We start from the raw sequence: 11,884 nt of genomic DNA, 5'->3' as shown, positions 1-11,884 counted from the left end.
ATATGCAAATCATAACTGCATGCATGCAAAAGTTACTGCAGCCAGATCGAACTGATCGGTTTATAAAACATACCTTCTCGCCATACACTATTGCATGTAGGCTTTTTTGAAACCAATAAAGCATGCAAACAGTGGTTTACCCTTAGATAATTAATAATATTGATGATTAATTAATCTTTTAAGAACTAGGATATGGTCAGAAGTCCTGAAACCCTCTCTGAAGCCAAATTTGTTCCAAATATAAAGTGCATAGAGTGCAATTTACATTCATGATATTACAATAATTTACAATAATATGAATGTGCTGCTTGATGATATACAATATGTCGCTGCATGTAATGAAAAATTTCATGAAGCCTTCCCTAATAGATAGAGCACATTATTCCTTCAAGGGTTTTTTTTGGAGGGGACTGCACTAATATTGTCTCCTCAAAAGTGAAGCAAGAGTGTGAGCCTTTAAATTCTCAAGCAATTTAATGACCAACTGGATTACAAATCAAAAACTAAAAATGGTTAAGAAGTCTCAATATTTTGACAATCAAAGTAATATACTCACTAATTCCTAAGTCATCTCCAGACTGATCCTGTTCTTGCTGCTCATCTGAAAAATAAAGAAAAAAGTCCATAACCAAATTCAACCTGATTTAAGAACAATAATTATTCATTCCTATACTCCCTCATTAGACTAATTAATATGCAAGCTTATAGGCCAGCCAGATCAGACGTCGAACTTTTTGCTCCGAATCTAATGTCCTTTGCGTTTGTTTGCCCTGTAACTGCTAGAAGTACGTAAGCCTAACACATCACATGACATCTCCTATCTGGTGCAAAGCAAAAGAGCTGATTTAATTCTTATATTGTAATCCTTGCTGTTTTTTTAGCTGCTGGATGCAAAGGTAATTAGGCTTGATGCAGCAAACATGTGACATCTGAACCTAAGCTAATGCATATATTCTTATCAAGTTAATGTATTATATAAAGACTTAAACTTAGAACTTTATGAATTATTCTTCAAAGAGTTCCTGCAACAACTGTATATATGTGATTGCTTTCAGACTTCGGTTGATCGAAAGAATTACTGATTTTATACTGCAGTCCATTCATAGCATAGTATCCAGAAGACCGAGTTGATAACAGGTTCAGTCCTTGTTTACAAAAGGCAACCTATATTTACTGACTCATTGAGCTGTGACACAGGAAGCCCAAGCAAAGAAATCTTGTACAAACAATAAAGAACGTCAGGAAAATATTAAATCACTCAAAATCTTATGACGTTTTTGATCAAAATTGCTCTGCTTTACTTTTTTATTTCGTCCTCTTTGGGTTCTCTTTTGGTTATGTGCTCAAATTCAAGACCAATTGAGGCATTTTTTATTGTTAGGGAAAAAAGTCTTCAAATGACTTGCAATCGCATACAGCACCCAAAAAGAACATGAATACATGAGAAAAAGCAGAGCTTTTTTTAAGTGTTGGAGTGTTTTGATATTTCCCTGACATTCTTTGTTGTTTCTACAAAATCTCTTTGCTTGGGCTTCCTGTGGTAATTAGTCTGACGTCACTGCGAACTGTAACACGATGCAAAATACCCATACCTTTGCCTCTGGATAACCTTTTATTGGAATCTGTAACAAAAAACAACAATTGCTCGTAAAGGATCATCTAAACAGTAACCGGCCCACATGGTTTATTATTTCCCCATGCATCAATTACCTTTTTTGTGAAACAAGAAAATCTTCTTGGATTTGGTTCCTTTCATTAGCGAAAGCAGCTCATTCGCACTAGGGAGAGAGTCTGCTACTCTTTCCATCTTCGAGCCTCTCGAAGTGGATCTAATCACTTGCAATCTGGTGAATATAATTCGGACAAATACGAATATTTTAAGTGCACAAACAATAAACAATTTAATGCATGTTAGTTAAAAAAATGGTTTTGATAATGATTCTTTGTTTATTGCTTAGCTTAAATATTAAGTTACAAGATCGGAGTTCTATTCGTCTAATAATGTTCGTTCGCAAGGTCACTTACCGGTCTAATGACACATTAGCCAGGCGGGGCATGGAAGATTTCAGGAGATCCCCCAATTGATCTTTTGATAACTTTGGGGAAAATGAAATCCACTTTGCCCTGCCGGAATTCTTCATTTCTTTCTCTAATACACCTCTGGGTATACACTTTACCCGATGCTTTAAAAGCCAAAATTCTCTCTTCACAGACCTGGTTCTCAGGGGACTTGGTTCTCTTTCGCTCTCACTAGAGCTACCGGAGCTGGAAGAGCTCGAAGACGTTGCTGGGTCCATGGTATTAGCAGTAGAGTTCAGAGTAGAGTCGATGTTTTTTAGGTGAAGCGAAGTTTCGAAAGACTGTTCTACAACAGTGACAAAGCGTTTCAAGCGCCGCCCCTAGTAATGGCGTATACCTGCGTTTCCTGGCATATAAGGCATCTCATATTACGCTGCACAAATGCTATCCAGACATGATGACTACCGTAAAACAATTCATCAGTCTCAACAAAAAGCAAGAATGCATTTCATGATGGCAAGATATAATAATATTATCATAAAATTATTATATATAATGTAGTGATATGTAATGAAGAATCGGCTTCACATCGAAATACAGTAGCTGCCAATCCCATCTGGATTATTTATTCTATTCATTGACAGTTTCAAAAATCAGGTTAAACCGGAAACTGTCGTCTCACGAATGAAGCCTCCTTTAGGCCTTCAGAATAGAATTGGAATTGTAAAAATTAAAATTTATTCAGAAAAGGAATGAAAAAGCATAAAACAATACAGCAAAGGGTAAAAAAGAACTATTTCGTGCGGGCTGGAACCCACCCTTGCTTTGAGGCGCTTCCATTATGGCGAATCATATTACAGGGACGGCGGAGCAGTTTTTTGATTGGAGGACTCAATAGTGACATTGTATGACAAGATGGGGGGGGGGGGGGGGCTAAATTTAGTGAAAATGTATTAAAATTTCACAAAAAGTGGGGGGCCTAAAGCTCCTCCAGCCCCCCCCCCCCCCCCCCCCCCCCCGGGTTCCGCCGTCCCTGTATTAGGGTACAAGAGCGGAGTCTGGACCTCCTGTGTTGTAATCTCCGTCATAGACCTGGATTGTTCTGTTGTCAGTTCAGTTGTAGTTATATTTATGCCTGATTGATGGTCAAAATGGAACGAAAATACGTCGAATGTCCTTTTCCGAACGCCAAGCAAGAAGCCCACTCGAGCGCATTGTGAGTATAACCTATTTCTCATATATGTCTCAACACGCAATCCGGTTGGCTTTTAGTTTGTAAATGCAAATGTAATGCGGTAAATGTTGATCTTCAACTGACGTAAATACAACTTTTCATAAATGAACCTTACCTTCCATATTATTATATTGACGTTGACGTTAGTGCTTCTCGTATGATAAATAGCTCTCCGTTATATCGTGTTGTACAAAAGAACGGTGAATAAGTAGGCGGGACAAAGAATCATACCGGCAAAAAATTAAGTGCCACTACGATCGCCAACGTATGCAAATTCTAACTTAGCTTATAAAAATTATATAAGTTTTTTGCTCATTCTTTTACAGATCGGAGGCCATAGAACACATTACATACAAATGCCCTTCAAAACCAAGAAAGTGCAGAGTGTACGGCTGCACATTTTGGGGCAACAGTAAAGAAATGCAAGCTCATCAAGAAGAGAACCTTGATGCCCACAACCGACTGCTGACTGAGAGGAACTCAGAACTTATGAATCTGCTTTTGTCAGAGGTATATACATCATTATCATCCACTTGTGATTTGTTAATTTGTCTTTTTTTTTTACTTGTTTTTTGTTTTTGTTTTTATTCATCAGTCGCCATACGTAGAGATCCATTTACAAGGCATTCAAGCCATGTGGACTCGTCACTGGCTTATCGATGACTTCAAGCAAAATCTCGCTTTTGCAAAAAGTCAAGATAAGCCACTGATGAGTCCTATATTTTACAAGGACACCCTGGCATGGAGGATGCTGATGTTTCCCTCCACGGGAGAGATCAAATTAAAAAATCTGGCCAAAAGGCCGGTTTTTCTAAGAATTGCGTAAGTTATAGTAATAAAAATTAATTTCCGTTCCATCAACAATGCTTTTCAGCAAATAATCCGAATATATCCAATTACAGTAAGCGAGAAACCCGCAGAGGTAAGGTCAAGGAGGGTTAAACATACCACAGTGCTCGCAGGGTGGCTTAACCCATGAGACGAGAAACATTTTAGTTTTATACAGCTATTTCATAAAAGGATGAATACTGAATCTATGTGTATTAACTTTTTAGTTTTATACAGCTATTTCATAAAAGAATGAATACTGAATCTATGTGTATTAACATTTTAGTTTTATACAGCTATTTCATAAAAGAATGAATACTGAATCTATGTGTATTAACTTTTTAGTTTTATACAGCTATTTCATAAAAGAATGAATACTGAATCTATGTGTATTAACTTTTTATTTCGAATGCCTTTTGGTATTGGAAAATGCTATTCAGTATGCTGAATTCAGTATTTCTTTTTTGGAATAGCTGTGTATTCTGAATATTCGATCCCTACTTGCTTAATTAAGCATTATAAAAGCGACTGAAATTTCTACGTGAAAACACATTTGGGGGTGGGGGGTAGCCGATGAACAAATGCTAATACTCCTTTTGGTTTTCCAATAGATTAGCTTTCGATGATGTTATTACCACTATCCCCACCCCCGTTTTGCTACGGCAAGGGGAAACTGTCGGGGGTTCATTTACGCTTAGCTGCAACCTGGAACAAGCCTCAGTACGGGTTGCAGCGGTGGTATTGCACTTCGATGTCCAAAAGGTATGGATAATAATAAAGGATAAAACTTTTGAAAAAAATAAAGAAAGAGAAAGGTGAAATGGTATGAAAATACGATAATGAGTAGCATGGAGTGAAAAAGAAAGTTTTTTCGCAAACAGCAAAAAGTAGAGGATACATCAATTTCATCAAATTTCAAGTTGTAATTAAATATATTTGTTGTATTTGATTTTGATTTGTTTTGTTTTAGAAGACTGATCCGACCGATTCCGCCAGCCAGCTAGAAAATCAACCAGTAGAAGAACAACCAGTAGATGAACAAGAAGCGGAGCATGACAGCGAAGCCATCACAAGGTAAGCATTCGAAGTGAAATGCAAAAAGAAAAAAAATCCTCAATAACTATTAAAGTAAGTACCTGTACGAGTACGAGATACCAAACTTTGTGTACTTTATTAACAGAAACGACGAAATGAATCCGGCGGCAATCGACATGACCTCAATTATTTCAAGGTTCCTCGACAAACTTGAGAGAGAAGGGAAAATGCAAGAGATTATTTCAAGAGCTGAGGAGGTGGCCAAAGATTTACCTAGAGATATTGGGAGGGGAGGGAAAGTAGGTGTGGATACTTTAAGAACTCTTGAAGTGTCAGTAAGGAAGGTGTTTGAGTCTCGTATCCACGCACCAGAATCCCTTGGTGAGGAGGTGGACGAAATAGTCACAAGCCGTTATATGGCACGTAGACAAAAAACCCAAATCGATCTGCTGTATAGCAGCTGTGCTGATTCAGACAACACTGGTCTGAACCTACGCGAATTTGGGAACATGAGCTCGTATATCAGTGGCTCTATAATTATGCTCCTCAAGGATGTCATGTAATTGTATTTTTCACATTTGTTGACTGGGACCGAAGTAAACAGTGAGTTTTGTTTTCCCGAGGAGTCGAAATTTGTTCACGTTCATGTGATAACCTCTTTCCCAGTCAGAATACGAAAGGAGTGGATTTGACAGTTGGTGTATAACAATGGTCATTGTAATGGCCTGTTTTTATATTGCACATTTTATGAAGTCTCAGTTTCAGAATAATGACAATCTCTGGACACTTGACCAGTTGACAGGCTACTACTAGCCGATAACAAAACAAATCTATATTCTCAAATTTGATTAACATTACATTAGTTATTAGTTACTGAAGTTATATTTTAATTACATGAGAATTGGGGTTGGGCTTGGATCTTGGGATATGAGTAGGGTAGTGAAAATTTTAGATAGTACTTAATGTTAATCACTATTTACATATTTATATATCTTAGAATACATATATTCTTAAATATTTGTATATTTCTATTTATTTATTTAGTTTTTGTATTAATTTATTTGGTTCTTTTATAGTGTCCCCAATTAGCTTATATCATTAGCTAAATAACTTGACACTTTTAATAAAGTTTATCTATCTATCTATCTATCTATCTATCTATCTATCTATCTATCTATCTATCTATCTATCTATCTTTAGATTCATGGATGGCCCTAGTGTAACCTAATAATAGATAGCATTTTTCGTACTCTTAAAAACGTGCTATTTCAATCCAAATACAGTGGATTGACAGATATTGATGCTGTTTCTCCTCCCTAGGAGTCACTCTTTCATTGCTTTTGTTTTCAAATTTTACGAACTTCACAAACCTAGCTATGTTACATTAGGGAACATGGTCGTGGATTCTGCGGTTTCTTAATCGATCAAAAACCCAATATGATACGAAATCAGGTTAGATCATGCTTAACACTGTCTACTGATGCCCCCAAACATCCACTCAGTATTTAAGTTTCATTAGGAAATCGGGACGAAAATTTCAAGTAAGTTCGTATGAACTTCACTAGGTCCTAGGGTTTGAAGAAATTTCAAAATGATCAAAAACCGTGCATCTTCATGAAAAATTGCAATATCTTTCCACCGTTTTAATGTAGTGCTACTAAATTCAAGCACATACATTCTAGATACCTGTACTAGATGTCCTCAAACTTTCATGCAAAAATATTGAGTAGATGTTGAGTTAGAAGGATTTTCTTGGCCAAAGTTGTCGAAATGTGCGTAACCGAAAAGTAGCTGTTTTGAGCAAATCTAACCATTCCAAGCGGATAATGATAACTTCTTACAAACATTGAGGATAGGAATGGATTTTATACCAGTTGATAAGAGGTTTCTTCCGCACACTACACCAAAAGTGGAGGATAAAATAACATAATTCTAGGAAGTTATGATTTTTTATATGTACCCCTGTAAAATGCCGTTCAAGTTACAAATGGGAAAGTTAGGGTTAACAATTGTCAACACAATTCCATTATTCTCGTTTCGCAATGAAATTATGACGCTTTCAGGGGCGGCGTGTCTAGGAGAGAAGTGGGAGAGGAATTCCGTATTTAATAGATAAAGTATCAGTCGACCGCTTATATAAAAAAGGGAGGGGGGACGAAAAACAAAAACGACAACAAACAAATAAAACTAAAATTGAAAAAAAGGAATTAATAAAAGATGATAGAAAATAAATGAACGAAAGAAAGAAGAAAACAATTTTGGGAAAGAACAAACAAAATAACGGAAAGAATAAAGCCTGGAGAGACTAATAATGACTTTTTACTATCATTTTATTTTTTATTTCGGCGATTAACAAAACAAGCTCCTTGCCAGTATACTCCCCACTTTTTAAAGGCTTAGGATGGTCTCTCGTATTCGCCAGACTAGTACACTAACCTAGCTTTAGAGTGAAACTGACAAGTTGAATTTGAAAATAAACAACCCTAGAATAAAAAAAAGATAGTGCGCCATTTGGCTATCGATAGGTATTGAATATAAATTAGAATTAAATGTATTTATTCGTCTTAAATAGATGAGCGACTTCTACTAACAGGTGACGTTACCCCATCTTCGAAACATTACAAGTATCTGTCAAACAGGTACGTTGGGGAATAAAATAGAAATAGAGAGGAACAGATTTGCAAGCAACTCCTCAACTGTCGGTCCATTCCATTCCCGCCATATTCTTTCATTTAGAAAAGAACAAATGTCGTCGCTTGAAACTCCCCGCCTTTCCTTGATTTTCTGTTTTAATTGGTTCCATTTTGATTCGATGTTCTGTGTATGGACACCTGTAACAGGATCAACGAAATTAATGGAGTGGTTGACGACTCTGTGGGTTGTTACTTTATTGGCGAGATGGAGTTTTAACTGCTCGTAAGCACCCCAGTCATCCGTATGTACCTCACTTCCAGGCTTGAGGCACCTATCGAGGATCGGTACAAGTGTTTGTCGGCTTCTGTTTGCAACCACTTGATAATGCCCTCTTGCCGGTTCGAATTCTGTGGTTATCACGCCAAAAACCCAAATTTCTTTTCGTCGACGTCCTCTGTTATACTATACAAAGAATAACATATGTAAGTAACTATGAAAAATGTGGGTAACTCCGTACAAACGATTAAGAAGCGTACCACAGTTATAAAATATACATTCCATAGCAGTATCTTTTAGTAGGAGTCGTACTATTTGAGATTTTTCGTTAGCGCAATTCATCACTCAAACATCAAAATTATTATAATATAACTTATACAAAACAAAACAAAAAAACAAAACAAAAACTAAATTGCACTAAACAAAAAACTTGATAAATACATCATGTGTGAATCGTTCTCCCTATTCCTCCCCCTAGCGGAAGTGCATTTTTGATTTTTTTTAAAAGTTGTCTCCCATAGTTCCTGCGGTGTCACTAAAAACCCGAGGAGGCGCTTGTAGTCGCGGCGGATGGTCTTCGCTATGTGAGAGGGCCGCTTGATGGAGAATAGGTCCTACATTGGTCCTACATTACGCATCAATCCTCAAAAATAAAGCCTTAGAGAAACGTTTAGACTTAATTTTTCATTCCAGAGTATTTTTTTGCGATCTAATTAAGAGGAAAAAGACTGCGGAAAACATGTACTTTTAACTTTTCGTTCAATAATATTTTTCTGTAACTTTCATGTATTTTTTACGAGACGCTGGAAAATCTTTTTTTCTTTATTATTAATTTCAATTTTTTGTTTCTGAAAACGTTTTTACTAGAAGATGAGCTAGTCGCGTTGTGTTGGAATTCTGCGAGGAGACTGATGATAAAATCGCTGAACTTCCTTATGCAACCAGTTGTGCCAGATTTCCCTTAGTTTTCACTCTGGTTAACTTGTTCACATAAGTTCTAAAATAGTATTTGCGGTAACGGTATTTCAGTGCTTCTAGTCCGCATATGCAAAATAACAATATCCATGAAACTCCTTAGCATCTAAAACTACGATATAAGAATTGGCTCCCACATTAACACATCACAAGATAGAACCACCTCACAAGTCAGAAGTTTGTTATTTTTTATCCTATGATAGTCATGCAATTCAATTGGAACGTCTCAAAAATACCCGACAAAGATTATCTAGCATCGGTAAACCTTCGGCTGGCGCGCGCGCTAATTATTATCTGTGAAATCTCTATAACCACCTGAATATGAGTGAATTATTGTGCGAAGTTATCTAAACCGTAAAAACGATACTATAGTGGTACAGGTGAAAGTGTTTTGATATTGTACCGTCAATAAATAAAAAATGCCGGCAACAGTAGAAAGACGCTAATCCAAATTAAAGAGGAGGAATAAAGGAAGAGCCTAAACAATAGCAGGTTAACAATAGTAATGATGGCCGCGCGAAAAGTTTGATTCGGGGAATCCGGTGTTTATGCTTGATGATCAAAAATAAAACGCAATATGCTTTATTTTAGAAACTTACTTTTATTTAAGGACGTTTTAAAGGTATAAGGAATGGGAATGAAAGTATATCAGAGAAAAGATGGAATGCGTATGAAACAATAGTACTTTGCTGCCAGTAAAGGCATCGTTATTCTTACCTTGGGCTTAAGGTTAAACTTGCTTTCATCGCATTGAACAATGCAGTTGGGACCACCAAACGGCTGGATTGGATATCTCTCCAAATATTGAGAGCAAAGATCTTGCAGCATTCTGTAAAATTTTGAAGTGACATTAGCACTTAGCCCAATAGCTCTGGAAGCATGTTTTTGACTGGCATCTTGACTCCAGAAAAACATCAGAATCATCAAGTTTCCCAAAGAGATTTTGGAAAAGGCTGCAAAGATACTGTTTGTTCTAAGAGATCTTTTTTTCGAACAATATGGACACCTCCTAGACATAAGAGAAAAAGCGAAGGACAGTTTAGGAGAGAACATAGATTTCACAAGCTGTTAAATGAGAATCTATCTTATCAAATATTATTTATCTATCTTGTCATTCTTACCAACTATATCCATCGATATGGCTTTCCCTTCGTTTATCGAGGACCATGTTTTCATTGCAGGTTCCACAATATAGGGGATCTGGTAACAGCGACCTATGGCGAAGCCACTTTATAATTTTTCGTCTTGGTTTTCGCTTTAAGTTGAAAAGGTATTCGAGATTCATTGAGATACGATGCAGTTAAGCTGTCTGATTAGAAAGTGATCATGAAAAGTGAAAGTGATCGTTACGCATTCAAGGAAGGTATAAACAAAGACGTTGCTAAGAAACCAAAAGCATAAACAATTGTTGCCATGGAGCCATTCGTGTGTATGAATTAGTTTAACCTCACATTTTACATGTGCTGAATTCGATTCCAATTTCAATTCAATCCGACTAGATAAGTTAAATGTGGCAACCTGATTTAGACGTCGAATTGAAGGTGTCAGATTTAAGGTTCACAGCGACTAACGCGGAGTTCTTTAAAAGAAATTATTGAACATTATTGATTCTAGTTCTTTGATTGACGGCCGTTGAAATTCTGGTTGGCGAACGAGACATCAAACTTTGAGGGTCGCACTTCAACGATAATGGTTGTAATTCGGCTCTTTCCTCATGATCCATTTGCACAATACGTGAATGAGTTGTTTAGTAATTGTGACATGTACTTATAATAGGTCACGTGACCCATCTCCTTACTAGTAAACAAACAGCACCGTGAAAATGAACACCATAAACTGAAAAATCACCTCGATATTAGTGAGAAGCGAAAGATTTAGTTCGTAATATGTATTGCAGGAGAAGTGACATTAAAATTTGAATGAATGGCGAAGCTTACCAAAGCATTTTCCCATACTAAACCTTAATAAAAATTCAATTTTATATTCAATGCCATTTCTTGTTTAACAACATAATACTTGGTCTTCTTGCTAATATTAAGGCGCTCTTTCCATTTCTGTTGTTTACTTTAAAGCAACTGCTCGTTTAAGGCGTTTGGGTCACGTGGATGATGCTCAAACTTGGCAAACCGCTAAACCGCTCAATAAGCCTTTTCATAGTTTAAGAATCGATTCCACTGCGCATGCGATTTTATCCCGAATTTCTCACCTTCTTTTGTTTAATTAAGAACAGAAGAATGTTTAGAATGGAATCGATTATTAAACTATGAAAAGGCTTATTAACTTACCGGCTCCGTTTACTAGGCTTATTAGAAAAAATAAAACCGCCCACAACACCGAAACAGCGACTCGCACTCATTAGACCGATGCCGCCAATTACGCTACTTCAGGTAATTAGGCTATTGTTATCGTGGCAGTATAAATATGACCACCTGGATAATTATAATACTTCGATTAACATTCATTCACCTGGGATCAGACGATTGACTGAATGATAATTGCTTACTATCAATCACGTGACTTTTTGGAGTTGACGGTTGACTGGGGGGCAACTAGCGGATGCTAAGTCAAAGCATTCAAAATAAATCCTCAAACTATTGTATTTGACTATTTTCACGACAACAAACCAGAAAACAAGAGATCAAAACAACCTCCAGGATCCTACAAAGCCATCGAAAAAGAGCTTTTACCGGAAGTGACGTCTATTGATAGCAACCTATTACGTCATGCACTGTTAGCCGTAAAGCTAAATATTTTAGACACGTGATGATAGCTTATTATTATCATAATCATCATCATCATCATCATTCGCCTCATCAGTCCATAAAATTTTAACAGCGGTGGCAGGTAAAATAAGGGGGTGGGGCAGATAATTTAGTGCTCCTT

The 11,884-nt window shown here is 36.8% G+C and overlaps 3 protein-coding genes across 3 annotated transcripts; 1 reads left to right on the top strand and 2 right to left on the bottom strand.

Annotated features, from left to right (window-relative positions):
- Nucleotides 1–363: 363 nt before the first annotated feature.
- LOC148904958 (uncharacterized) lies at nt 364–2,790 on the bottom strand. The gene is made up of 4 exons (XM_089040774.1): nt 2,026–2,790; nt 1,711–1,844; nt 1,593–1,622; nt 364–601 (listed from the first exon to the last, which is right to left on the bottom strand). The coding sequence occupies exons 1-4, from the start codon at nt 2,295–2,297 to the stop codon at nt 504–506; spliced, it is 534 nt and encodes a 177-aa protein (XP_088896900.1). The 5' UTR covers nt 2,298–2,790; the 3' UTR covers nt 364–503.
- Nucleotides 2,791–3,099: 309 nt separating this feature from the next.
- LOC148904957 (uncharacterized) lies at nt 3,100–4,079 on the top strand. Its single transcript, XM_089023986.1, has 3 exons — nt 3,100–3,235; nt 3,580–3,763; nt 3,849–4,079. The coding sequence occupies exons 1-3, from the start codon at nt 3,162–3,164 to the stop codon at nt 4,077–4,079; spliced, it is 489 nt and encodes a 162-aa protein (XP_088880112.1). The 5' UTR covers nt 3,100–3,161.
- Nucleotides 4,080–7,465: 3,386 nt separating this feature from the next.
- On the bottom strand, nt 7,466–10,681 carry LOC148904956 (uncharacterized). Its single transcript, XM_089040766.1, has 2 exons — nt 9,719–10,681; nt 7,466–8,212 (listed from the first exon to the last, which is right to left on the bottom strand). Exons 1-2 carry the CDS (start codon nt 10,052–10,054, stop codon nt 7,748–7,750), a joined length of 801 nt encoding a protein of 266 aa, XP_088896892.1. The 5' UTR covers nt 10,055–10,681; the 3' UTR covers nt 7,466–7,747.
- Between the last annotated feature and the right edge of the window lie 1,203 nt (nt 10,682–11,884).

Source organism: Actinia tenebrosa, unplaced genomic scaffold (genome assembly GCF_029948245.1).
Source record: "Actinia tenebrosa isolate PJP-AT-01 unplaced genomic scaffold, QUT_ActTen_1.0 PGA_scaffold8__29_contigs__length_14323225, whole genome shotgun sequence".
Lineage (NCBI taxonomy): Eukaryota > Metazoa > Cnidaria > Anthozoa > Actiniaria > Actiniidae > Actinia > Actinia tenebrosa.
The sequence above is the reverse complement of the archived record's forward strand: the minus strand, read 5'-3'. Positions and strand labels throughout refer to the sequence as shown.

Excerpts from the sequence above, each read along its gene's own strand:
- LOC148904958 (XM_089040774.1), bottom strand. The coding sequence starts at position 2,297 with ATGGACCCAGCAACGTCTTCGAGCTCTTCCAGCTCCGGTAGCTCTAGT. Across the intron at positions 1,845-2,025 it reads GCTAATGTGTCATTAGACCG|ATTGCAAGTGATTAGATCCA; the intron begins GTAAGTGACCTT and ends TATATTCACCAG. Across the intron at positions 602-1,592 it reads AAGGTTATCCAGAGGCAAAG|ATGAGCAGCAAGAACAGGAT; the intron begins GTATGGGTATTT and ends TTTATTTTTCAG.
- LOC148904957 (XM_089023986.1), top strand. The coding sequence starts at position 3,162 with ATGGTCAAAATGGAACGAAAATACGTCGAATGTCCTTTTCCGAACGCC. Across the intron at positions 3,236-3,579 it reads GAAGCCCACTCGAGCGCATT|ATCGGAGGCCATAGAACACA; the intron begins GTGAGTATAACC and ends ATTCTTTTACAG. Across the intron at positions 3,764-3,848 it reads TGAATCTGCTTTTGTCAGAG|TCGCCATACGTAGAGATCCA; the intron begins GTATATACATCA and ends TTTATTCATCAG.
- LOC148904956 (XM_089040766.1), bottom strand. The coding sequence starts at position 10,054 with ATGTTCTCTCCTAAACTGTCCTTCGCTTTTTCTCTTATGTCTAGGAGG. Across the intron at positions 8,213-9,718 it reads AGTTTAACCTTAAGCCCAAG|TATAACAGAGGACGTCGACG; the intron begins GTAAGAATAACG and ends TTCTTTGTATAG.